The following is a 27,081-nucleotide window of genomic DNA, read 5'->3' as shown; positions in this document are numbered from 1 at the left end:
CTGAGAGCTACTTATAAGCATTCCAGCAAAGAACATGAGACCTTTTTTCATAAAATAAAGACATGTTTTAAGGGCTCCAAGTTTAAAGGTCATTTGCAGCCATGTTTCTTTGCTCAGAAAGATGTTAGTGCCTTATATTTACCTTTTAATTGATATTTACATAATATTTTGATCTGTTCCTTGTGCCTTGAAGTCTGTTTTTAACCAAATGAAGAAAATAGGACCTGATATGTATCAGCACATCAAAGCAAACCATGCTCATCATCTGCATCTCCTTGAAAGGCTATGGATGATTTCAGAAACCTGGTTGAGTTGTTAGAAATGTTTAATGCTGCTTTAAATGCAGGTGGTGTGAGTAGTGTGAAATGTCAACTTCCTGCTGCTCTTATAAAGGGCTTCTATGAAGAAGTAAACTTGCTTCAGGTTTTGTTTAGCGTGGCTTAAACGTTTAATGCATCATGCATTAGTTATTTACAGTTGAATCCGGATATTTACACACACTCTAATAAGACTCACAACCTTTCTTTCTCTCTGTCTGGCATTAAATCAGACTAAATATTGATCTAAGCATTGTCTGTTTTAGGTCAGTCAGGATTACCAAAATTATTTAAATTTGTTAAATGCCAGAGTTAGTAAATCTCTGGAAAATTCCTCTTTACATATCAGGAATTTTATGAAATTTCCTTAGGAATTGGTAGAGTGTACTATTTGCATGAAAGGTCTGGGTACCCTTCTATGAGCTTCCCTCTATAGTTTGCTGCAATTTTGGCCTATTCCTCCTGACAGAACTCGTGTAACTGGGTCAGGTTTGTCGACTGCCTAGTTTACACGCACGTTTTCAAATCTGCCTACACATTTTCAATAGGACTTCTGAGTTAATTGTCCATACAAGACCCATTTGCACACAAGGTTTAACTTCCTGGTTGATGTCTTGAGATGTATTTTCAGTATTTATATGTTCTTTCCTCGTGATGCCATTTATCTTGTGAAGTGCACCAGTCCCCCCTGCAGCCAAACACCCACACAACATGATGCTGCCACCCCCGTGCCTTACAGTTGGGATGGTGTTCTCCGGGTGGCGAGCTTCACCCTTTCCCCTTCAAATGAAAAAAATGTCATTATGGTCAAAGACTTCAATTTTGGTTTTATTAGAACACAGGACGTCTTCCAAAACAAACGTGTTTGACCCTGAATGCATTAGCAGCTGTAATCCGTCATTTGACCTTGCTTGTAGGGTAATGACTTCTTTTACTTTGAGAGGCCTTTTTAGCCTAGGTTTATATAGGACTTATGTTACTGTGGATCATGATAAGCGGCTGGAAACTCCTTTAGTATTTTTACTTGTGCATAATTGTTTGAACAGAAGAATGTGGCACCTTCAGGCATCTGGAAAATGTATCCAATAATGATCCACACTTGTGGAGGTCTACAGTTCTCTTCCTGATATCTCTTCTGATTTCTTTAGCTTTTCTCACGATGTCATACGAAGCAGCAATGAGTTTGAGGTCTTGTCTTATAAATATATATCCATGGGGGTGTGTTACCATTAAACACAGATGTTGTTAATTAACCCATCAGAAGGTTACAAAGCCACGACATTATCATCTGGACTTTTGGGCCATCTGGACCAATGTTTTTTAAAGACATACCAATCTTAGTTTGGGTAAATCTAAGGAATTTAAAGAAAGTAATTAATATATTCTCTGAAAACAAAAAAACATTTATCTATTTGGGCATTTAGCAATTAGACATTTTCAGTTTTAGTCATCCTAACTGATCTAAAACAGGAACAGTTTAGTCTGATTAAAGATCATGAAGGGGAAAAGATTAGACCTCTTTTTGTACCTATTGTTTCACCATTTTCTAAAACTTGAAACAGAACTGGATTTCTTTTATTCAACCAATTTTTGTTAAGTCTTTTAAATGTCAGTGTATCATTTTGTATTTTAATTTAGAACTGGATGCCATGTTCTATCTTCTGTAATCAAGTGGAAATAAACTCTGTTTCATGTCACTGTTTCAGTTGAATAAAGGTTTACAAAAGTCTGATTAACTTCTACAAACTGTCAGATTGTTTCCTTTATGCCAGAAGTTAAGAGGCTTGATGAGGTGCCAACAGAAGGAGCTAATGCGCTGGCACTTGGCATACATCGCACCTGATAAGAGGCGTTGTTTTTGCTCTCAATCTCTATGCGCTCATCTTCATCTGCTTCTCTCCTTCCTGTTTTCTCTGCTGCAGATGTGACTCAGAAAACCGTTACCTTGGCAATCCACTCAGAGGAACCTGTTACTGTGAGTAATTCTCCAGCGGACCTCTACACATACACACACACATTTATGGGCTATTCTCTCCTTGCTTTTCTCTTTCCGCTAGCACTCTTCCGCTCAGGGCAGATGGAGCATCTTAGCACTTTGGCACCAGGGGCGCTTGTTCGATGACAGAATGACTTGTCATGAAAATGTCAAGTGCCTCACATGGAGTGAGTGATTGAGCTAATCAAGGAGACGGTGGAGTCAAAATTCTCCACTTGTCTACTCACTCAGTCGCACACCTATTAATTTATTCATTTAAAAAGTCGGTAAAACTTGTAAGTAAAAGAGATATGTATGAAGGTGCAAGATGCACAAGTCTGCTTCAATTCCTGCTCCTACTGTTCTCTGTGTTTATTCGCTTGATGGGATGTCCTTCACGGTGCTGCAGCAGTACTTTGTGATTTATCGGTCTTTTAGCACTCTGCTACTGACATCCGAGCCTTTGCTAAAGCTTTGTCCCTTTTTGAAATGTCATAGCCTGACCACGGCCTCAATGAGAAGGCGACAGGAATCTAAAACCCTGAAGCTTGTTTTAACCTCTGGACACCACCGGAGCTCCTTGAGCTTCGTTACGCTGCTTTGTAAACACGACACTCACTACAGTCAAAAAGGCCATTGAGCACAAATTTAACAGAGCATGCTCAGGGTGACACTGATCAGCTTTGTCTCAGAGTTCATTAGTGAGCTCTCCCTCTTATTGATCATTTTGAGCTTACTGTTGTCTTCCCAGGTTTTGGTGCATGCTGGTAATCCCACTTTGTCCCTGTGAAACAGAAAACACCTTCTGCTTTATGTCTTGCATGCTTGACCAAAATGATACCAAGGATGATATACTAGCACACCAAGCTTTCATAACTGAAAATTAGGCCATGGAGACAAATGGATGACCAGGACAGTAACTTGTGCAGTTTCTCAGTTAAATACATAATAAGTCTGGTTAAATTTGGCAATAGCAAGTTGCACTAAATTCATAGTATGTCATGTTTGACTTTACATCAGAATATTTTCGATATTAAAGTTGTAATTCAACTTGTACTAAGCACATTTCTTTGGCAAATATATTGTCTGTTAATACACAACTTAAAAAAAAAAAAAAAACCATTTATCTGTTTTTTATAAATCATCTCCTTTCTTCTCTTGCCTCTTTTGAATAGATAACCTCCTGATTGACTACCAGTTCACATTCAGCCTCATCCAGGAGGATGATAATCATTACACTGCTATTAACTTTATGGCCTCACCTGAGCAGGTAATATCTTTAAGATTAACTCTCACACTGTGAATTCTTTTCATATGAAATGCTCACCATCAATTATCTTTATTAATAATGAGAAATGATTAGTTGTTGATTTTAAACATTTTTTATACAAGACACCAAGAACTTATGAACTTGCCTAATGCCCTCTATCCTGTTTTACCTGCTGTTGTGTGTATATTGTTTCCCTTATAATGCCTTGGATTTGTGTTCTTAACTTCTAGGCAAACAAGAACTTGGACATGTCCATCAATGCATCAAACAACTTTAACCTCAACATCACGTGGTCCGTGGGTTCAACAGGTACTTTTGTGCTTAAATGATTTTGCTATTTTGTGTAAGCTAAAATTTAGTAGACACTGTTTCCAGTCATATTAGTTTTTATGTAATCATCAGCCAAATTAAACAAGGCTGACAAATTGTTAGCTGTAGCTAAAACTGTTTTAATCTCTTTTTTTCTCAGGTATATACAGCAGTACATACGTCAATGTTCTACTTAAAATAAATGGTTTACCCTAACAAATATTGTGTGGCATTTTGCAGGAAAGTGATCGGGGAAGTAGCAATCACTATCTACTCGCACACAGATGTGCTGATTTTAGATGTCTTTAGTTTTGCTCGGGTTATTGCATCAAGCTAATTTTGCTTAAAGCAGTGACACTGACAGAAATTATGTCTTTCAAATATAATTAAAGGACATACACTATCAATTTTTCTAACTTTTCCTTTTCAATTTTGATCTGGCTTGTAGCTGTCGGTGGTTATATTTATTTCCATGTCCAAAATCAAAATTTCTGTAAAAAGAATTAAAGAAAAAAAGGTGAACACAATTACAAAGCTAAACGTGTCCATAGAGTTGATTACATTAAATCAACCGTCCTTACATGAGAAAATGGCCGCTCAATATTTATATGGGGAGGAGGAAGTACAGAGAAGTGTTTTCTGAGACGAGTATCTTGGACACCAAACAGACCCGTGGCCTACCCAGAAAATTAGGTGTTCTATGGTGAACCTACCCTGCCTAAAATTCATCACAGAGGTGACTTAATGCTTGTGACAAAACTGTTTATTGAAAACATTCTAAAATACTGGCAGCATTCAAATAGTCACTGTAATTTTTTCTCAAGTTCTGACCAGCATTATTACTCTGATGCTCATGGACAGCAGCGTGTTTCTCCTAACAGCCATGCCGCCAGAGCAGTTTTTTTTTTTTTTTTTCATAGCTAGCTACGCAGAGGTTGTGCACAACATGGCCACAGTGAGTGGAAGGATCTAAAAGTATCATTTCTCTACACATAATCGGACATTGAGAAAAGAACAAGTCTCAGCTGCAGCTAATTATTGTGAACTTGGAAGAAGACATTTGGGAGAGAGCGATTGCTTATTGATTTTAATTTTATAAAGCAATGCTTTGTCATCTACAAACCTTTTGGTCAGACATCTTGACAGAGTTCATGTAAAAAGGAAAAACCATGGTAAAACAACATATTTTTCTTATCTGTGAAACTTTATGCTCACAAAGAACGCCCACAGTCACCTTAATGGTCTGACTGCTAACTCACTGCCAGAGCCATCTGTCATATCATTGACATAAACAATGTTTTTGGCCTCTTCCCTCAATTTTGTGTTGGTCCCTACTTAAATCTTACTTTTTAATTGTTTCATTGTCATCGGGCATGAAATATTTCAGAAATCCTTCCTTTTCTCCTGTTTACGTACACCATGCTCTACCTCCTATGATCTGTTCTGTGTTCCCAACAAGCAGCCACAGCCCTGTTTGACATATTCATTTTAGAAAGGCTTTTTTGTCCAGAAAACAGTCGTTTTTCTGTTTACAGGCACAAACTGAGGTTCCAGACGACATGTCATCACTCCCTAAATGAAAGTACAATTAAATTTAGAGATCTATGGTTCTAAGCATTCTGTTTCAGAAAAGGGCTTTTAAAAAGGACTTATATGCTTTGAAAAAAAAAAGTTTTATTTGTTAGATGCTTTGAAGTTTATTAGGTTTTCTCTCGCTAAAATATGTTATTTACCCTTTAGAGTAGTTTATTCCAAACTTGTTTAATTTTCATGTGATAGCAAATTTATAATTGACTCTTTAAGGCCAGCATAATAGGACCAAATGTTAAAACTCTTCTGTTAGCGTTTACGGTGTCCCCGTTGACTGGATCCTGTAGGTCTCCTAAGTAAAGGCAACGAAGGACACTGCAGTTGTCCGGTCCCACTGTTTATCTCCCACCTCCCTTTCTTCCTCTCAAGTCGTCTGGTGTGCTTTCTCTGTTCCCACAACACTGACATTTTCTACCCACTAAAGACATTCACCCCACACCGTTCTGTTCGCCAACCTTAACTTTTTCAGTGCACCATCATGAATTTGGGCCCCTCCTTTTTCCCTGGCACAGATGTTTTGTCTCAGAAGGAAAAGAGGCCTGTTCACAATTGACAAGAGCAAGAGGCCCCTTCGGAAGGGGGGGGGGGTTGGGGTAAGAAGGTTTGTGGGGGTGAGGGGAAGTGGGTGGGGGTGATTTCAATTAAGATAAACATGCTCACGTAGCGACACTCAAGCTGTCATTTTCACTGCTTTTGTTTCAGAGCTGTGGGTTGGAATATCAATGCTAAGAAAGCACTGGCATGAAGAAAATTTGGAACATAAAGACAGATGGAGAACAGGCTATTTTTAACCCTTTTCTTTAAAAATTGCTTTTAATTTTACGATGGGCATCATAATACTCACTGAAAAACAATATTATACAAACAATAGAAACGGAAGCGTTTACGAATACTGGCTGTATTTGGTACATTTCTGTGATCTGTGAGCATTAAATTAGAAATTTGGGGTATCACATATGCATGAAGTGGGGTCCTGAGTTCAGAAAAGAGATGTTTGTCACTTGTTTCCATTTTCATATAAAATATAATAGGCATGTGTAATCCTACGTTACACTGTTGTTTTTTTGTTAACAGCAATGAAGTTAAATGCAGTTAAGAAATAATGATAATTGCACATGAGTGCTCTCCTGTTGTTTGAAATGGACAAATAAACTCGTTAATGCATTTCTAATAATATGTTGCAGCCAAAGCACTTCCATCTCGATGTGTAAGCTTGTGTTTTTATTACTAAAAGCTAAATGGCTTTGTACTGAAAATGAACGCTTTGTTTTAACAGCTGGAACCATCTCTGGAGAGGAGGTGCCCATTGTGTCCAAAACAAACATCAAGGAGTACAAGGACAGTTTCTCCTGTGAAAAGTTCACCTTTAGAAGCAACCCTAACATTACGTTCTATGTGTACGTCAGTAACTTCTCATGGCCCATCAAGATCCAGGTAAGAACATGTGAGACCTGAATTTGGAGTGAATTGTGTGAGAATACTAGTCGTCTTTGTGAATCCATCTAACATTTTTGGCGTTCTCTGGAACGATGAGTCGGATTACATGTTATATGACAGGTTTAGAATTATCACAGGGGAAGAATACTGAATGCCATTCACTTAGGCAATCCTCTAAGGTCCAATTAGAAAAGAAGTTTCTTCAAGGTTGGTTCTGTCAGGTTTGCATACCACAAAGAACACTCAAAACGCCTGCATAAACTTAAGGAGGTAAAGAAAGTCTGAACAGACAGAAAAATCCCACTTTATTTATTTTGGAATGTGATCCAACATTATACAATGTGAGTTGCAAATCATCATAACATTCAGGACTAGCCTCTAATTATGAAGTAAAATTAGAGTCAGTCATTTGTAACCAGATTGCAAAGAAGTACGAAGGAAGGAAATAAATGATTTAAGAACTTGAGGAACAGATATGTTGGTGCATGTTAAGTTCAAATTTTAAAAAAGCATTGCTAAAGAGAATACACATACGGACGGACGGACGGATGGATGGATGGGTCTCAAGTTTGTCATTTGCATTTGGTACATTTTGCGTAAAACAAATTCAATGAAATACATTAGTCCTGGCTCCCTGTCAGCCTATAAAACTAAAATGCATTTCAAAACCAATAAAAAAAGTAGCCAAAAGTATAAAACGTTATAACAAATACATTTAAACAGTCTTAAAACATATTTAAAACAAAAAAATGGACTTCATTCAATAGAAATGTTGCAGGACCTAAAGCAGGCAGGTTACATAAGAAGAATCACTTTATCCAAGAGTTGCAGCAGCTCCTCCAAGCAGATATCTAGTGAATTATCAAACATAATGTTTAACTGTAGTCATCCACCTTTGTGTTTTGCTGATGGTGTATGGGCGAAAGCGCGCGACCATGTGCAGAGGCTATAGTCCTCGAAGCGGCTGTCCCGGGTTCGAGTCCCGGACCTGGCGACATTTGCCGAATGTCTCCCCCTCTCTTTACCCCTCTTTCCTGTCTGCCTACTGTCAAAGGAAAAATACAAAATAAAGGCCACTAGTGCCGAAAACATATCTTTAAAAAAAAATAATAATAATAATTTAACTCAATTTACATTGGTAGACTAACACAAAAAGCAACAAATAATTTCATGAACCTGAATTACAGCAGGTTATCAATCAATGTTTAAGAAACCCTTCTACTATTACTAACAGTGTTTGTTTAGGCAAGATAGGAAGGCTTTTACTAAGAAATATGATAGTTTGAGATAGAAGTAGTGATTACTAATAATAGCACACAGTACCCGTTTTGTTAATTAGCCCACTCACATATTGATTTTTATATCCTGTCGCACTGCATCGCATGGTAGATGAGTGGACCATCTTGAGGTAATAACATCTTAGGGGATTGTCCATCTCTGGAGGTGGCCCAGTAATAGTTTTCTATTACATTTCCTGACCGACAGTCACTTACTTATTATGGACTGAGCCCACGCCATAAAAGCAAATAGCTTCTATTACAGGATGAGGCCTCTTTCCTGGGTGGGCCTTGTGATGCTGGGCCGAGAGTGGAGACCTGGTTGATCTGAGGCAGAATCTGAGAGGGAACTTGTCTTTGTTTTTAAGGTGAGGGAGCGAGGTGCTAGCTCACAAAATAAGCTATGAGAAATAGTGTGGAAAAATATTTGGATTTCCAAACGTTATTCCATGTTCCACTGTCCTTCCTCCCTCCCTCCCTCTGGTTTTTGTAGGTTTTATATCCAAAGCCTGACAACTGCTCAAGTATCTGCCCTAAATTTATTAAAAGATTTTGTAGTTAAAACTTAAAAACAATTCCAAAAAGCTCAGATTTATGAAAACTTGAGTCTTGAATATTTCCATGAAAAATATGTAGGAGCCATGTGCTTTACGCATTATTAGTCTAGTTCTCCAAAAAAGGAATGATTTTAAATTGTACAATCGATTGGCTGAGATGAACAAATTGAATTAAATGAACCCTACATTTATTGCTTTGAGTTCATGCCATGTAAGAGGCAAGTTTTATAAGCACAAAACCGAAATGTCCCACTTGTTAAAAAGCCAGCCAATCATTTGTACTTTTCATGTTACCATGTGTCAGTGAACATTGGTTTTCAGGTCACCGGTTCTCATTTTCTTTTTAATAATGTAGAGAAAAGTCAAAGGTGACTGAAGTTTAAGAAGGTAATGGAGTTGCTCAAGAAGAGTTTAGTACAATAAAGATTCTTAATCTAAATAAGCGCCCTTCTCCTTCACTATTAATTCTAAAAACGTGAATATTTAGTTGTCTGTCGCTTTTCAATGGCTCATTTTTATGGAAAACATAAACTAGTAATGCCATTATCGGATGCTGGTGAATAGTTTCTGTTTAAACAAGTTGTGGTAACCTCTATTTTTCCTTTTAGCCATTTTGTACCATCCACTTTTAAAATCACCATTCAGAGCAACAAATGTGACGCAAATGGTCCACTTCTAAAAGCAGAAATCGTGCTCCATTACCCAGCTCTACATGTTGCCAATCAGAGGCTCAATACAGCTGCAGATGACATTGTTTTTGTGGTTCTAAATGCTTTCAGGGTAGAATAGCTGCAAAGCATCTGTAGTAGATAATGACTTGTCACCATGATGTGGCCTATCATATATGATTTAGCTGCCAGGGCTGTCTGTAATCTATCCTTTAATGAAGATGAACCATATTTCTGACTCATTATTCACTGGCCGTGTTGCCTTTCAGGCAACAATACACAAATCACCAATAGGCGGCATGCATTCTTTTTAAAATAACAAGTGTTTCATATAAATTTGGATTCTTATCAACATATTATCTATAGATATGTCTTTATTATGTTCTCATTTGTGTCCAGTCCAAACTAGCTTTATCCCGAGTATTTGTTTCTCTTTTAAATTTCCCTAATTGCCCGTTGCTTCATGTTTTAGATTATTTGCATTGTGTAAAGTCTTTTGTCCTTTTTAAAATCAGAGAATAACTGTTTAGACGCTTTAAAATTAATTTGACCGTTGCTACTTTCTGCCCTGTAATATTAAATATGTCTTCATAAACATTTGATAAAGTAAAGAAAATTCAGTATTACTTTTTTCAGTTTGTCTTCCCTTTGCTGTTGCACTGGTTTGTTGATTTTAATCTACAGTGCAGAAGAATTAACTTGTGTATTTTGTCATGTTACAACCAGTAACTTTAATTAATTTTATTGGGATTTTAAGTAATACACCAAAACAAAGCAGTGTATAATTGTGACCTAGAAATATGACTTCAAGTCTCTCTTGTAAATGAGATCTTGGATCTTAATGAGAGAACCTGCATAAATAAAAGTGAAATAGATTAAAAATCAACACTTTGTCGAACCCGCTGCTAGTGTTGTGGGGGTCTTCTCTGGCAGCTCGGCACATCTAGAGACTGAAACCATTCTTCTTAGCAATAAAAATCCAAGGTCAGCCAGATGACTTGGAGAAGGTCAGTGAACACCAATTTTCACTTTTCTGCCGCAGATTCTCTTTTGGATTTATACGAGGACTCTCAGTAAAGGGATTCTTACATGGCTATGTTTCGATCTAAAACACCAGTAAGGTCGTCTGCTAGAAGATGAGAGAGCTGAAGCTACCCTCTTTGAGTGTACAGTTAGATCCATAAATATTTAGACAGAGCCAACTTTTTTCTCATTTTGGTTCTGTACATCACCACAGTCAATTTTAAATGAAACACCTCAGATGCAGTTGACATGCAGACCTCCAGTTATAAATCAGTGGATTGAACAAAAAGATTGCATAAAAATGTTTTAACAAAATCTCTTCCTTTCAGGGGCTCAAATGTAATTGGACAAATAAATAACTGAATATAAAAAGTCATTTTGTAACACTTGGTTGCTGGCAATGACAGCCTAAAGTCTTAAACTCATGGACATACTTTTTAAATCTCTGCTAGGCCTTTACTGCAGCAGCTTTCAGTTACTGTTTATCTGTCTGAAGTTTAGTGACTTGACCTTTCAAGAATAGTCCACGTCTTTGCTTTAATGAACTCCTGGGTTGTTTTGGCTGTATGTTTTGGGTCATTGTCCATGTGTATTATGAATTGCCACCAATCCAAGTGTAGTCCAATCTAGCGCTTCTGTTCTTGAGCCTTATGAGTGCCTTGCACCTTGCAGTGAACCCTCTGTTATTTACTTTCATGCAATTTTCTCTTCATGTTAGACTTGGATATTGATACGCCTACCTCCTGCAGAATGTCTTTCACTTGGTTGGCTGTTGTGAAGGGGTTTCTCTCCCCCATGAAAATTATTCTGCGACCATTCACCATTGTCTTGTGTAGACGTCCAGGTCTTTCTTTCAGGTCTTTCTTTGTTTCTTTGTTTGTTTCTTTCTTTCTTTCTTTCAGCTGTAATTAATTATAACTGTGGGAAAACAATGTTAAATTGCAAATGTCTAAAACATGTCAGTTTACAAGCCCATCCTGGTCTGATTATTGTTGAGCTTGAATGCAGTAGGTTAGCTGCAGGTCAGGCTATTCTCTCACACCGCATTCATCCAGTTGATCAAATGAATTTTGGCTTCTCCTGCCAGAAAGCTCTACCTTGCTCTCGTCTTTATCCACAATGTTACATCGGACCTTTTTTTTCTTTTTGGATGTGGGTTTTAATAAGTCTTCAAGTGTATCAGTGACCTTTAGCAGGCCTACTTGGTTCTCAGTGCTGACTTGACCTGTGTATGGCGTGCCATATTAACCTCCTCACAATGTCACAGTTTCACTCAGAGCATATCAACAATAATAAATATTCTAGATTGCTACCCAGAAATAACTCATTTGTCTTCTTTTTTCTCCAATAGATTGCCTTTTCCCAACACAACAGTATTATGGACCTTGTCCAGTTCTTTGTGACATTTTTCAGGTAAGTGTGCTGTTGGTCTTTGCTATGAAGGGTATAAATTTAATGGATATAGAACATGTTACCATTACAGTTTAGTATGACCACCTTTCCTTTTTATATAAAGTCTGAACTTTCTCAAGAATCCTGTCTTATGTCTTTTTAAATAGCTTTAAGCAGTTTTTGAAGGATATTCCTTCACTCTACACTGTTTAATACATTATATCTCATACAGCACTGTCCACAAGTAATGGCATCCCTAGTGAATTTGTAAAAAGCCTCAAAATATTTTTTGTAATCTCAATTAAGTCTTAACTTTGAATACGTTATTTAGTGGGTGGAAAACAATCCTAGGAGATTGTTTTCACTAAACCACTGGCACCACGTTTATTGTCTCTCCTAACAATTCCTGTGAAATAAAGGTAATTAAAGCATTCACTACTTTACATTTTTAAATTGTTTAATGTCCAGAATCTTTTTATTGTGAGAGCTACATTTTAGAGCTGGCCATTTTTCAACCTGGGAAAGACCAGACAACATGGTATTGGTATTACATGGAGTAAGACACATTTGTGTTGATCTACATGGCTACAAGAAAAACAGTTGGGACATCAACCACTGTTGTAACCTGAGCATCCCCTTAAATATTGATGAAGATTTAAACCAAAGCATTAACTTCTTGACAGCTGTCCTCATGTTTAGACCACTTACACTGAAGAGTTTTAGAAATGAAGAAATGAAGAACCAGTAGCATGTCTAAGATTGTTGGTATGGTTCTTCTTCGATTGTAAAGAAGTGCGTTTTGTGTTTCAGGCTTGCTCTGTGTACAGTCAACATCACCCCTGATCATTTTAGTTTAGATGTCTTTTTAACAGAAACTAACAGCCTTTTTTACACGAAATCACTGAAAATGCAGCAGACGTCCACAGAAAAGCTGAGGAGGAACTTCAGAAAGTACTTTAAAAGAATCTAAAAACTCTTGTTGCTTAGAAATAAACTGCATAGAAGCGGCCTTTCTTTCACACATTATTTTTTATACAAGCTACACATTAAATCCCCTTAATCAGTTAAGAATTATTATTAACCACCCCTTCTTTACCTGGGCCTGTGTTGTAACAAAGTATACGCAATTTTCCTTTTTTTAAAGTGGCAAATTAACTACCAGTAACACTTGAAGAAGGTCCATAATTCTCTGTAAGTGGCATCTGAAGAGAAAGCGTGGGTGATCAAGATATGACGGCCCTTAATCATTTTTTTTTTCCTGCTCAGAGCTGGTGACGGAAGTCTTTCATCGTTAAAATGTTTCTAATGAGTCAGTCGAGCTGTTTTAAAAGCACATTAATGTCTGAGTGCATAAAGATGATGTGTTTATGATTTCCACATTTATGCTTTTAATCACATATTGGTGCATACTGTGAAAATTACATCTGAAGCCTGCATACCTGTACTTTCCAATGTCGTAGCATATATTTTTAATAACTGTACAGTCTGGTTTTTATTGCTGTAAATTTGCTCTTACTGTACAGTCTCTTATTATTTTCAGTTTTTTCTGTTTTCACCTTTGTGTAAATATGCATTCTTCCACTTTGCTGCTGATAAACCTAAATTTCCCCCACTGAGGGAAAATTAAGGCTATTTCTGTTCTGTTCTACATTTGAGTTGGTTTGCAGCTTGTTATAATCATTGATGACACCAGCCCTGTATAGTTTCTCCACATGTGTTCATCTGCTTTGAAAGCCGTGCAGTTCCGGTTTTCCTAACTTCTATGTGCAGGCATCACAGAAGGCATAATAGACCGGCTTTGCCTAAGGGACCTGTCCATCAGTGCCCGGTCCATGATGTGTTCCCAGGAAAGCTGTCACACAGTCAGTTAGCTTGTGCCTCCAGCTGATCATATTACGGTATGAATGGCCCAAATCAGATATCCTTTAAAGGGAAATCTGAGAAGGACAACTGCTTATGTCGTCTACACAGAAAACTATAAGGAATAATAAACCAGCTCCACTTCAAAAACACATGATAGTTGTGTATCGACTTTATGATGTAGTTCCAACTTTTTCAACTACTAAGCTTTGCAGTATTAAGCTGTTTACTTATATTATTGTTCAAAACTTGATCTCATAATGTATCAAAATCAGTCTGAGGGATGAATCCTTGGCTGTTGAAAAGGGGAAGAAAGAAGATTTCTGTGATCTTCTGCAATCTTCTCAGGATTTAGATTGATTAAGCTTCAGCGCTAAAATGCTTACTTTAACTGAAAATTATGAGAAGCATCATCAAAATATAAATCCAGTAAGAACATTTAAACTCAACTTAAGACAACTAATAAAGTGTTTTAGTGTCTTCTCCAAATTATTACATAATTCAGTCTCATAATTATTCAACCCCTTCATGATGAGCATCTTTAGCACTGGAGCACCCATTTGTTGTTATGACCTGCTGCAAGTGAGATTCATAGTCAGACTAGCTTCTGACAGCGTATCTGAAGAATCTCAGCCCGCTCCTCATGGTCAAATGCCTCCAGTTTAATAATATTGTCTCAACTCTGTCTTCCATCAGATCTTCGAATCTAAGTCTTGTTGGACTTGGTGGTTTGCTCGGGTTATTTGGTTGATTTGAAGGTCCAATGATGCCCAAGCTTCAGCTCTCTTCCAAAGTCATTTGGACCAAAATACAAAATGTCTCAATAAAGCAGTTGCTCCACCAAATCAACATTCAATATTACTAAAATGATTTTCCATTACTTAAATGCAGTATGTGAATATATCCTTTAACATTTTAGTGATAAAACATTAAAATGTGAAGTGAATTCATGTGAAGTGGGTCGTAATAAAAATTGAAATAAAACTCAAATTACAGAGATAAATTCATTGTATTCATGACATTCATTCAACACATTTTAAATGGCACAAAGAATGCCAAAGATGATGTTATTTGGCTTAAATATATGAAAGACTTGGAGAAAAAAACAAAAAAGTAATAATCACTCAACTAAACACACAATCTGACTCAATTGTTTACCAATTGTATCAACACATATGTAGTGAAGCAAAATAAAATTCAAACACAAAAAAATCTCCACAAACCTTGGAGGTTTAATTAAGTAATGGCCTGCACTTGTATAGCGCTTTATCAATTCCCCAGAGACCCCAAAGCGCTTTACACTAAAATCAGTCATTCATCCATTCACACACACATCCGTGTTTTACTATCTTTATGAGGACTTTTCGGTTACTTCCATTGACTTCCATTCATTTTCCTTGATTTTTAGTGCCTAACCCTGACCCTAACACTAACCCTAACCAGTTAATAACTCACCCTAACCCTAACAATAACTCAATTCATACCCTAGTCCTAAACCTAACCCCTGTCCCAAGAACGGAATTTGAAAAAGTGAGGACCAGGAAAATGTCCTCACTTTGTCAAAATGTCCTCACTTTGCGATAAAAATACGAAAAATGGTTCTCACTCAGCAGCAAGTACAAGAACACACACACACATTCACACACTGAATGTGTGTGAATATATTAGCTTTAGTTAATATATCCGCTTGTATATGTTAGCTACATTGCAATTAACATCTGTCAATAGCTTAATAATTTTTATTCCGATGTAAAAATATTTCTCTGTACTCGGTTTGATGTAATCTGCAGCTTTTTGAAGCTTCAGATGAAACTCGGCAAATGCAGCATGGCCCACTCCTTGCGCAGAACGCTCGTGTTTTCCTTTTTGTGCATTTAAAAAAAAATGATTTCAACTAATATTTTCCTGTTTAGTAAAAACAGCACTGCTCATTTTTAAAAGATGAAGTGTTTTCTATCCATAAGTTGGGTTATTCACTCAGTATTGTCATGCAACAATCTTTCACTGTAAGGCGAAGTCCTCAACCTGTTTCATTTTTGCCTGCTTAATTTTATGCATTATTTTCCACAAGGATGCAGCGAACTGTTTGTGTTTTTCCCATTTGGTCGCCAGGTCATATTAATTCCATTTAGCCTTTGTCTGTATCTGCGTTGTCCAGTTCTCACTGACCCATAAACCCAAGAAAAAATAACAAAACAGAAAAGCACTGACTCACTAATGAGCTGTTTTTTTGTGTGACATGGAGTGTGTCTGTGTATGTGGGGGCAGATTTGAGGAGACTTGAACCTGCAGGAAACATAATCAGCCTGATGACAAAATGTCAAATCACCCCTCAGGGTTTTTTAGAGCTCCTTGAAAGAGAGATAAAGAGCGAAGAATGGACATCACAACTTTTCTAATGTTTTCATTGGTTTTTTCTACTATGAGATCAAGTTGTGTTTTTAACGAAAGGATTTAAAGATGCATGCATGCACAAAATACATATTTAATCTTTGTTTCCTCTAAAATTATTCAATATGATTCAGATACTCGGTCACCAAAGCTCAGGAACATATTTTTTTCTATTTCTGATTTCTGATTTTATGAATCCTTTTGTGTTTTTATCAGTTAAGCCGCCTTTAAGGCAGCAGATTTGTTTGTTTTGATTTAAGCTTTCTCAGCATAATTTTTTTCAGGCACTTCAGCCACAACCTTCTCCCTGTTTGGTAATCTTCACTGCTATCTCCTCGTTCAAACATCTGATCAAACACATCTAGAACGTTGCAATCTGAAGTTTACATGTCAAACAAATTGGCCCATTTTATCGGAGATGGTTGTCTGCCTCCTGTGAGATGTTTGCTCATTATACCAGTGGGCATGTCTATTAAGACCAGCACTCGGATCACAGCCATTTGACTTGGTTTCTGGACATGAACAATTTCATGTCCTCTTTTAAATCGGGGATGATTTGGGAAAAATCTATTTTTTGGTGTAAAAGTGTGGGCTAGTTTCAGATTCTCAACTCAGATGACCTTAATGGATTTTTATTTTTATTTTAATGTTCATACACAGACTTAAGCAAAAATCCGAAATAAACTCACTAAATTTAGTGTTAGTTTTGAAGAAAATCAGCGTATAGTGCTAAACATTAGAACATTTTGCTTTCTTCTCTTGATAATGTATCACAGACATAACAAGCTGATGTCAGCTGGATAACTAGAAGAGCTGCTTGCCTGGGAATATTTCCAACAAATCCACTTTGTCATCCTTGTAAACAAGGAAAAAAGTGTAGTTGCTTTCTTTCAGCCAGCAGTAGGGGTGGGAGATTCCTTTATTGTATAATAAAGGAACCACGTGTTTGAGGACAGAAACCTATTGTTGTACATTCCTTCAGACCACACCAGAAAGGACAGGGCATTAAAAGCCAGGGAAATTCTTAAAAAATGTCTTTTGACAAAAAACTTCTTTATTTATTGTCAAATCTCAAACTTCACGATTTGTCCGGCTCTTAAACACTGTCTCTTTATTGTACAATTATTTTTACAGTACATGTCAACAGGATAATGCAGTGGAATCTCAATTTTTCCCTCCTGAACAAGCTTGGATCTTGCTGACTTTCCTTTAACTAATGATCGTAGTGTTGGGTTATTAATCGAAGTAATCAGCCAAAATAATTCAGTCTGAGGAGACATTAAAGTTCTGCCTTCTCAAATCATCTCGCCTGTCTATTTTACAGATTTAAGTTTGCATTATCTTGCTTTCTGACATCATTGTGCATTTCACCACATTACAATTGTTTGCTAAATAAATCTTCTGAGGCTAGAAGTTGAATACAAAAACAAATCTTTAATATCTAAAGTCTGCCTCAATGTGAATCTACTTTCTCTTGTAAAAAAATTGCTAAATAACCAAAATAAGACATTTTTATTCCATAATAATCTTGCTTGTTCTTATCTTTAATCACAGTTGCTTTCTGTCTCTGCTCCTGGTGGCAGCAGTGGTGTGGAAGATCAAACAGACCTGCTGGGCATCACGACGCAGAGAAGTAAGTTCATGACGTGTAAAGCAGAACTGACTTATCACCTTTCAGGTACTTTTATGGAAGTGAATGCAAATCTGCAAATGGTGTCCAATTTCATTTCACGTAGTTTGAATATAAATATCATCTGACATTTTTCCAGCTCAGCTTATAAAGCCTGTTTGGCAGTTTTGGCCATTTATATTTAAGTTTCTTCAAATTTAGAAAGTTAATATACAGTATGTTTCTTATATTCGGTAGTATGATTACACTTTTACTTTTTGATTGTTTTGTTCTGAAAGCCAGTTGGTAATAAATTTGGTGGTGTGCTTAGGCTCAATATCTATTCAGAAGATACATTTGTGCCTAAGCTTTAGATACGTGACTGTTATCTTAAAGGTGACCTATTATAGTTCCTTTTAAACATTTGGAATAGGTCTACGGGCTTTACAGAACATGTTAATTAAATTTTTCACATAAAATCATTCATTCATTCATGAGATTTTACCTCTTGAGTTCCACCTATTTTGAGCTCCTTTCAGAATGAGCTGCTTTAGGGCTCTGTCACTTTTATGCAAATTAGCTGAATCTGGCAGCCCCCCCCCCAAAACTATGAATTAACACATGTGGAATTATATACTGAACAAAAAAGTGTGAAACAACTGAAAATATGTCTTATATTCTAGGTTCTTCAAAGTAGCCACCTTTTGCTTTGATTACTGCTCCACACACTCTTGGCATTCTGTAGATGAGCTTCAAGAAGTAGTCACCTGAAATGGTTTTCACTTCACAGGTGTGCCCTGTCAGGTTTAATAAGTGGGGTTTCAAGCCTTATAAATGGGGTTAGGACCATCAGTTGTGTTGTGCAGGAGGTGGATACAGTACACAGCTGATAGTCCTACTGAATAGACTGTTAGAATTTGTATTATGGCAAGAAAAAAGCAGCTCAGTAAAGAAAAACAAGTGGCCATCATTACTTTAAGAAATGAAGGTCAGTCAGTTCGAACAATTGGGAAAACATTGAAAGTGTCCCCAAGTGCAGTCGCAAAAACCATCAAGCGCTACAAAGAAACTGGCTCACATGAGGCCCACCCCAGGAAAGGAAGACCAAGAGTCACTTCTGCTGCGGACGATAAGTTCATCCGAGTCACCAGCCTCAGAAATCGCAGGTTAACAGCAGCTCAGTTTAGAGAATAGGTCAATGCCACACAGAGTTCTAGCAGCAGACACATCTCTAGAACAACTGTTAAGAGGAGACTGTGTGAATCAGGCCTTCATGCTAAAATAGCTGCTAGGAAACCACTGCTGAGGACAGGCAACAAGCAGAACAGACTTGTTTGGGCTAAAGAACACAAGGAATGGACATTAGACCAGTGAAAAGCTGTGCTTTGGTCTGATGAGTCCAAGTTTGAGATCTTTGGTTCCAACCACCGTGTCTTTGTGCGGTGCAGAAGAGGTGAACGGATGCCTGGTTCCCACCATGAAGCATGGAGGAGGAGGTGTGATGGCGTGGGGGTGCTTTGCTGGTGACACTGTTGGGAATTTATTCAAAATTGAAGGCATACTGAACCAGCATGGCTACCACAGCATCTTGCAGTGGCATGCTATTCTATCCGGTTTGCGTTTAGTTGGACCATCATTTATTTTTCAACAGGACAATGACCCCAAACACACCTCCAGGCTGTGTAAGGGCTATTTGACCAAGAAGGAGAGTGATGGGGTGCTGCGCCAGATGACCAGGCCTCCACAGTCACCGGACCTGAACCCAATTGAGATGGTTTGGGTTGAGCTGGACTGCAGAGTGAAGGCAAAAGGGCCAACAAGTGCTAAACATCTCTGGGAACTCATTCAAGACTGTTGGAAAACCATTTCAGATGACTACCTCTTGAAGCTCATCAACAGAATGCCAAGAGTGTGTGGAGCAGTAATCAAAGCAAAATGTGGCTACTTTGAAGAACCTAGAATATAAGACATATTTTCAGTTGTTTCACACTTTTTTGTTCAGTATATAATTCCACATGTGTTAATTCATAGTTTTGATGCCTTCAGTGTGAAGCTACAATATTCATAGTCATGAAAATAAAGAAAACTCTTTGAATGAGAAGGTGTCCAAACCTTTGGTCTGTACTGTATATTTAAAAACCCTTTTTTCCATGTGATACTATGTAATAGGTTTCCAACAGTACATGCGCTTTTATTGGAAATAATGTTATTGCTGTTGGTATTTACAGGCTGTTAGTTGCGAGTTCTTGGGCTAGTTAGCTTTTGCTAAATGCTACAAGACAAGCACGTTCAAGCCAAACCGCATTACGAAACTTATAAGACACAAAAATAAGTAGTTACATTTCTGCCATCTGGAGATTTGCCACAAACAGTAGGGACTGGATTTTTCTTCAGTCTGAGTCTTTCTGCAAATCCTGACATGTTCTGATGTGAGTTCTTAAAGCAGTCCATGGTAAAGTGATTTGCGCTAACTAGTCTTCAGCAATGTGACTGGAACATTGCCCTTAAAAATAAAATGAAGCCACGAATCTATGTTATCCGACAGCGAGAGAATGTGCGTGGATACATGTGGGTCTTTGCAGCCAACAACAGAACATCTGCCTTTGAGGGTAGCCATTGTAAAGCGCGTGTAAGGTAAAACCAGCCGAGACGCGATCCTCTACCGAAAATCAAGCGGGTGGAGCTCCGCTACAGTTGGTAGTCAGTGGAGGGACTCGGGTAGCGTTGCTAGGTGCCAGTGTAATTGTGACGTCAGAATTTCATAGCTTTTAAAAGCGCTCGTTTTCTAGAGAAAATGAAACTTTCATTTATTGCCAAAAATCTAATTAATTGGGTTTTTTAGCGTTTAGACTGTTTGTAGAAGCATTAGAGACCCAAATTCAAGTATAAAAAAGATCAAAAATAGAATTTTGCATAATAAGTCCCCTTTAAGCTATTGCTTCCAGATGATGTTCTTTTCTTATGGTGCCATACATTTTTTGAAGACTACAAGCTCCTAAGCAAACCACCTCCACAGCATGATGTTCTTCACAGATTGGATGTTTTTTTTCAGGCAAACGCAATGACCTAACACTTTTCATTTTTCATTGGATCAAAGGGAATGGCTCCAAAAACAAAGATATAAGGATAATAAAGGCATATCAAGGCCTTATATATCATTATCTGGGCTTCTCTTTATAAGGCCTAGACCACTCTTAAAAAAGGCTTTATTGATTTGTCAGTAAAGTCTTGTGTTCTACTATTGGATCAGTTATCTTGTCAAATAACAATTTAGTTGAAAGTGGATATGATTATTCAAGCAAAGTGTGGGTTTGCATTCAGTGGAAAGGAAGAGGAACGAAGCAGATAGTTGTGATGAAAAAGGAGACGAAATATTAATGATTAATATTTAGTGGTCGAATGAAAGAGATTTGGATGAAAAGCGGTGAAAGATTGGCAGAGGAAATTATAGAAGTAGGTCAGAAAACTCTGTGTATTAAATGAAGGAGAAGAGAAATGCTAATTCACCTTTCTGCTCATAATCTAAAATATTCCAGCTTCTGGACTGACTGCAATTTCCATCTCTTTGGAGTCAGTCTGCTATTCTCCTGGGTGCTGTTGGATATTATATGAATTTTACTGCATGACCCATAGTCTGTTAATGAAGCTCTCACAATTCATTTCCACTTTGGGAATGACATTGATAATCAGGGGATCAGAATTTCATATCCCCTAATTGATTTATGAAAATAAGCAAAAATGATTGCTGCGCTGTTTCTGACTCATGTCTATCCAAAAAATTAAAACCAATAAAAATGAATGCCAGCAGATGTTTTTTTTTTTTTTTTTTACAACTCTGCTCACTTTTTGGTCTACTTTGGCCTATTCTATTATCTGCTTTTTTAGTTGAGCAAAGAAAAACTACTTTATTGGGTCACTGAAAATGTCAAACACTAATATTTTAGTTGATTCCCAGTACTTTTCATTGTGCTCCTTTTTGTTGGGCCATAATGGTTGTATTATTACAGTAAAGTAGGAGTTCTTTACAGTAACAAAGGATTATAAAATTGATTAAATTCTGGATTTTGTTGGTAATAATCCATGTGTGGAAATTATCTCATGGGCCCTGAACTCGGCTTTCACAATTTAGGACCAATTGTGGCATTTTCATCTTCCAGTGAGGGAAGAGAAAGATCCATTGATAGAAAAACTTTTATCACTTCACCTGGAGCTTTTCTTTACCCAGGTGGACTCGTCACTCTGGAACTTGTTAAATCAGGACTAAACCGACTATAACTCCTGTTTTTTATTGTTATTTTTTACATTAGTTTTATGCTTCAATGCAAAGAAAAGCCTTATTTGTTTACTTTGAAAACCTCTGTTTATCTTTCCAGCTTTTATTCTATTCTGATCATACTAAATAATTTACTGTTGAAATATGAAATAATTTTTTAGTCTAAAACATATATTTACATATAATACAATTTTCGGTCACTGTCTGACTTTAAATGAGACTCTGTTTCCTGTTTAGGTCATTTTAGATGACCAAATTAATTTCTATTTCCTAAAAGCCAGAGTAGTAAAGAGAGACAATTTTAAACTTTCTTTAAATTCAGAAGTACGTATCCAAAGGTTAAAAACCTCAGTTGATTCTTATCTATCTTTATGTCATTATATGATACATATAATAATATATGCAAATAGTTGCTATACAGTGCATGAAAATTGTCTTTACCTTGTGAAAACCAATAATAGTGAAATTTTGAAGGAATGGATTCGCAACTTTTCCAGGGTGTGCCTCGGCTCTTACCAATTAACCTTCTGGAGATCAGCAAGGATTAAATGGGTATAGAAGAAGGTTAGATGGTTTAGAAAATGTATTCTGAATTTCAGTCAGTGCCAAACAAATGCCAAAAAGATGTGGGTTGCTCTACTTTAAAGGCATCTGAAAGACTTGAAGCAAAAATTAATCTTGAAAAATAAAAACGTTTTCCTAAAAATAGATGCTTGGCAAGTCTTGGTGTTGTTTTTATCATATTTCTGCCAAGCCATAATATCCAGAGGGTTACAATGAAATCTGAATCATTCCTGGAAGTTGGCTGACAGGAAATGGGGTGGAGAGCGAGAGAGAGAGGGGAAGACATGCAGCAAAGATCAATGGGCCGGGACTTGAACCTGTGACAGCTGCATCAAGGTCTGTAGCCTCCGTTCATGGATTGAACGCCGTGCACCTTGCTATGAGCTTTTGTGGTTCCTTTGGTGAAGCTCTTACAGGTCAACAAAGATATGAACTGTTAATCAAGAACTTGTAACAAGTATTTTCATTTAACTAATATGTTTGCTGCTGATGGGAATTGAGACCCAGATATTTATTAGGATAATAAAACATATAAATGTTTTGCAAAAATTGTGAAATGTGTTTTTTTTAGTTTTCTTTTCATAAATTATTTTAAAATGGCATGTCAAAACTTTGTATAGCCTTCTCAGCAGTTATTTATATCCTTTCAATTTTTTCCACTGGTATTTTTAAAATCTATGTTTGGTGATGCGTTCCAAGTTTTTAAGATTGGAAAGCCTCCTTTCCATCACCCTATTCGTTAGTCCCACACAGATTCTTTACCAGATTAAAGTCGGAAGGCTGGGCAACTACAAAACATTAATGTGACTTCCAATCAGAAGAAACAGGTTGGTAAAATTAAAAGATTACTTTGCATCTAAATGTGCCAGTGATATGAATAATTGTGGGCATAACTGTATTAATATTAACACTTTACTAAGACACACAGCTTTCTACAGCTCTGCTGTGGCATTTTCAGTTGGCCTACTTTAAAAAAAGGCATTGTATTCAGTAGCTGCGTGTTGGTAACCTTTTCCTGAAAGCTATGGAAGCCTAGAGGGTGCCCTTCACCACTGCTGGTGTACGTTAGCTTTGCAAATGGACTTTAAACTACCTCACATGTTGCAGTATTTAAACCCACTCTTCCATAATTCAAGAATCAGTCAAATCAATTGTAGAAGTCATTACAGAACCCTTTAGGGTCTATTTAATAAACAGTCAATCTTAAAAGGTTTTAGTTCTGAATAGGCCATCTTGCAGAAGTTTATTTGCTGACAGTGAAATGAGTGCAGCGTTTTCATGCTAACCCAGACATGTAGATAATGCTCTCACTCTTTTGGGCTTAGATAGACTTTAGTCCTGTGTAGTTTAAAATGAGCCCTGTCATTCTTGTTAGACATGGAAACTAAATGGTTCTGTGATTCTTCTGCAATGTGTCTGTGCACTTATGGGGCTTACTGGAATGAGGGACGAAAAGGTTTCATCCGGGGGCCATTTGAGCCTTCATCTCATGTGAGGACGTGGAATGAATGAGTTTTAATGAGGCTTTCAGAAACGCCTCGGCCACTAATTAAACTTGGCTTTCTGTTGCAAATAGTGTTTGTTATTGGTTATTGTGTTTGATTTAAATAGTTTGAAACATATTTAAGATGAAGATCTTTATTAACCAAGCTATCTTTTCTAATTCTAAGAATTGGCTGTAAATAAAGAACAATTCTGAAGGGTTTATGGAATCCACAAAGTGATTCCTTGAGTTATGTTTTATCTCAAAGAGATGGTTATTCTTCACACAACAACATTAATTAGATAAGGCCTTTCTTTTTTTGTCTGGGTTTAAAGGGACACGATAACGGAGGTGTACCGGTTAATTTGAATAATTTTGGTTGAAGTTAAGTGATGGGACTTTGATTTTAAGTAGGGACCAAGGGAGGACGAGACAACGGCTTTAAATGCCACATAGGAGGACAAAGGCTGACCTCTTTGAAGCTACCTGTGGGGGAAACAGAAGGGAGGGTGTGCTGACATTTCACGAGAGAGAACCGTAAAGATGTTACACACACAAACATGGTTTTATCTAATGCAGCTCCTCTCTCTCAGACATTTTAAAATCAACCATGGTGCTCGCTGGTGATGTGTTGTTGGCATTTTAAAAAGGTTTATTATTTACTCAATCAAGTCCTATCAAAGTGGAGCATTATTACAAATGCATGACTTTCAGAATTGCTGTGTCTTTCTGCTTCTCTTCTCTTCACTGAAGACCTGTTGTTTTTTCTTAGACTCATTGTTGACTGGATTTCTGTGGCATGGCTGTATTGTGGTGTCTTTAAGTCCAAGTGGTATGTAATACACTAGTACCACTGTGGTCAAAATTAGGAGTGACTATTTCAGAAGGTTTATTTTTTTTAATTTATGAAAACTGTTATAACCACATGATTTAACAATGATAATTCTATTGCGAGTCAAAAATAGGATAAAATAACATAAGAAAAAAGCAAAAAACTTTATGTGAGCTGTTCACCAACGCTATCCGACCCTCTTAAGTAAAACAACACATTTTACAGAATGCTTTGATATCTAGCTGAACCACATGAGAATTTCAAAGCCAGAATTGAAATGGCAAACCGGCACCATGTTGTCTATCCCCCATCTTGAATATTTTGGATACCTGCAGTCCATTAAATCTCCAGTTCTGCTTGTTATGTGTCCTTACATCTGGGTTGGGATCTCTGGTGTAGGTCTTAAGTGGTTCTATTCTTGCATACCAGGTTGGTCAAATGAAAAGATTACAGTAAATCCAAGTCTGTCAGGGGAATGAATAATTTTGGTCTTAACTGTGTAAAACAAAAAGAGGCAAACAGCTGAATAAATCTGTAAGTGGGCTAATATTTTTTCACAACACTGTTTAAAGCTATAAACAACCAGTCTAAGCTCCTAACTCCTAAATCTCCAGGTCCAGGCCATTTTTTGTAATCATTGGCTTAGACTTAAAGCCCAAATGTGTTTGCTCTTTATTGTTTTAGGTCAGGCTTGAAAGTCTGTCAGTCGGTTTAGGAAGAGTACAATCAGGACCCAAATAAGATGATCTTACTCTTAAGCCTTTTTAAGGGTTAAATTTGGTCTCTTCTAGTTCTTCTTGTTGGGGCATTCAGAAGTTGCCCTAGAAAAAAAAATTGTTATCTTTACCCCTTCACTTTACATTGAAATTGGGCAAGTTTATTAATATTCTGCCCTTGTATTTGATATCTTAGCCCACACACAACACTTTAGCCTTACCAGTATCATATCAGCTTTGGAAGATGTGGCAGGACACTACTAGATATCTCCATCTGGTTATCTAAAGTCTATTAATCACAGTACGTGTTGAGACTGTCCAACAAGCGGCCACATTCAGGGTCTAAATTATCTTGGAAGAATTTGCTATCAGGAAACCAATGCAAAACTTGTAGTTTTGGTGTATTTGATTACATGTGTATGTATGCAAAATGCAAATGCACCTTTTTATTTATATATGTGTATATTTGTATATTGTATATATGTATACTCTTTAATGCAAAAAACAAAAACCAGAGAGCAAAGTGTACCAGAGTCAAATTCCTTGTTTGTATGTACGAACTTGACAATGATTCTGATTCTGATGTATTGTTTGACTGGAACCACCCTGTGGGTATAACCGGTGATATTTGAAAGGAAAAGAGTGACCTGAATCGGTGTGAAATGCGCTCAGAGGCGGGATGACACCCACCCTTTCTTACAATCCAATGAGGGGAACAAAATGTTGTATTCACTCGACAGATAATTCATGCCCTCACTTGCCAAATTAATCAAGTTGCATAGCAATGTGCTGTATGCACACCCTTATCAAAACTGTGAATGGCTCCAGCTTGTACTCAAGACAAAATCAGTCTGTCATTGCAAAGCGTTAATTGGTTTTACAGAGTTCAGCCTTGCCTTTTGTCATTAACTTAGCATTCATTTCTAGAGCCTCTCAGGTATTGTGTTGGCCGTTTTTAATGGTTGCCTTCTTGGCACAATTTGGATGGCAGGTGTTAGACTTTGCTCTTGCTCCCATCTTGTGCTTTGCTGCTTTAAAACGAATTCTGCAACATGATAAATAACATTACAGCTATCTGACATTTAGGATGAATGTTGTTGGATTTGAAGCTTTTTGTGCTGAAAACCATAATAAGCCTTGAGCTGTTTTCTTGTTTTGGAACAACCTCGCCGGGCCCCCCGTCCTGCGTTTATCTTTTTCGAAAAGGGCAACATTTCTCATTTTGACCCATTATGACCCAGCAGCTCAAATCTATCGGTTTTGTATTGTCGGTTTGATGTTTAATGGCAGAGATGTACAACAATTTAACATTGGGCATCAGAGATAAAGTTTAAAAAAGGAAAAATCAATCAGGTGATCAATGTCAATTTCATGTGGGTGCTGTTGTTGTTGTTTTTTTTTTTTCCTTCCAACACTGTTTCCCTGAGGGAAGGTTTTCATATTGAACAAAGCAGCGCCACTTTCCAGTCATTGCCTGTCTACCAGTAAGTCAACACACCACTGAGTAGGGTCTCCGATAAGATTTAAATGGACATTGC

General features: G+C 37.2%; 1 protein-coding gene across 2 annotated transcripts in view; it reads left to right on the top strand.

Annotated features, from left to right (window-relative positions):
• atrnl1b (attractin-like 1b) overlaps positions 1–27,081 on the top strand; it is a 93,977-nt gene that overhangs the window by 50,034 nt on the left and 16,862 nt on the right. Inside the window, exons 21-26 of one of the 2 annotated variants that reach the window (XM_047376964.1) lie at positions 2,240–2,292; positions 3,468–3,562; positions 3,793–3,871; positions 6,738–6,895; positions 11,775–11,836; positions 17,621–17,699. In XM_047376964.1, the coding sequence (XP_047232920.1) occupies positions 2,240–2,292; positions 3,468–3,562; positions 3,793–3,871; positions 6,738–6,895; positions 11,775–11,836; positions 17,621–17,699 (526 nt within the window). Of the gene's footprint in view, positions 1–2,239; positions 2,293–3,467; positions 3,563–3,792; positions 3,872–6,737; positions 6,896–11,774; positions 11,837–12,625; positions 13,696–17,620; positions 17,700–27,081 lie in introns of those variants that run through there. The other variant, XM_047376965.1, reaches the window with a different exon arrangement.

This window comes from Girardinichthys multiradiatus, chromosome 10 (genome assembly GCF_021462225.1).
Source record: "Girardinichthys multiradiatus isolate DD_20200921_A chromosome 10, DD_fGirMul_XY1, whole genome shotgun sequence".
In the NCBI taxonomy this organism is placed as follows: Eukaryota; Metazoa; Chordata; class Actinopteri; order Cyprinodontiformes; family Goodeidae; genus Girardinichthys; species Girardinichthys multiradiatus.
Note: the sequence above shows the minus strand (reverse complement) of the source record. Positions and strands in the feature narration are given on the sequence as shown.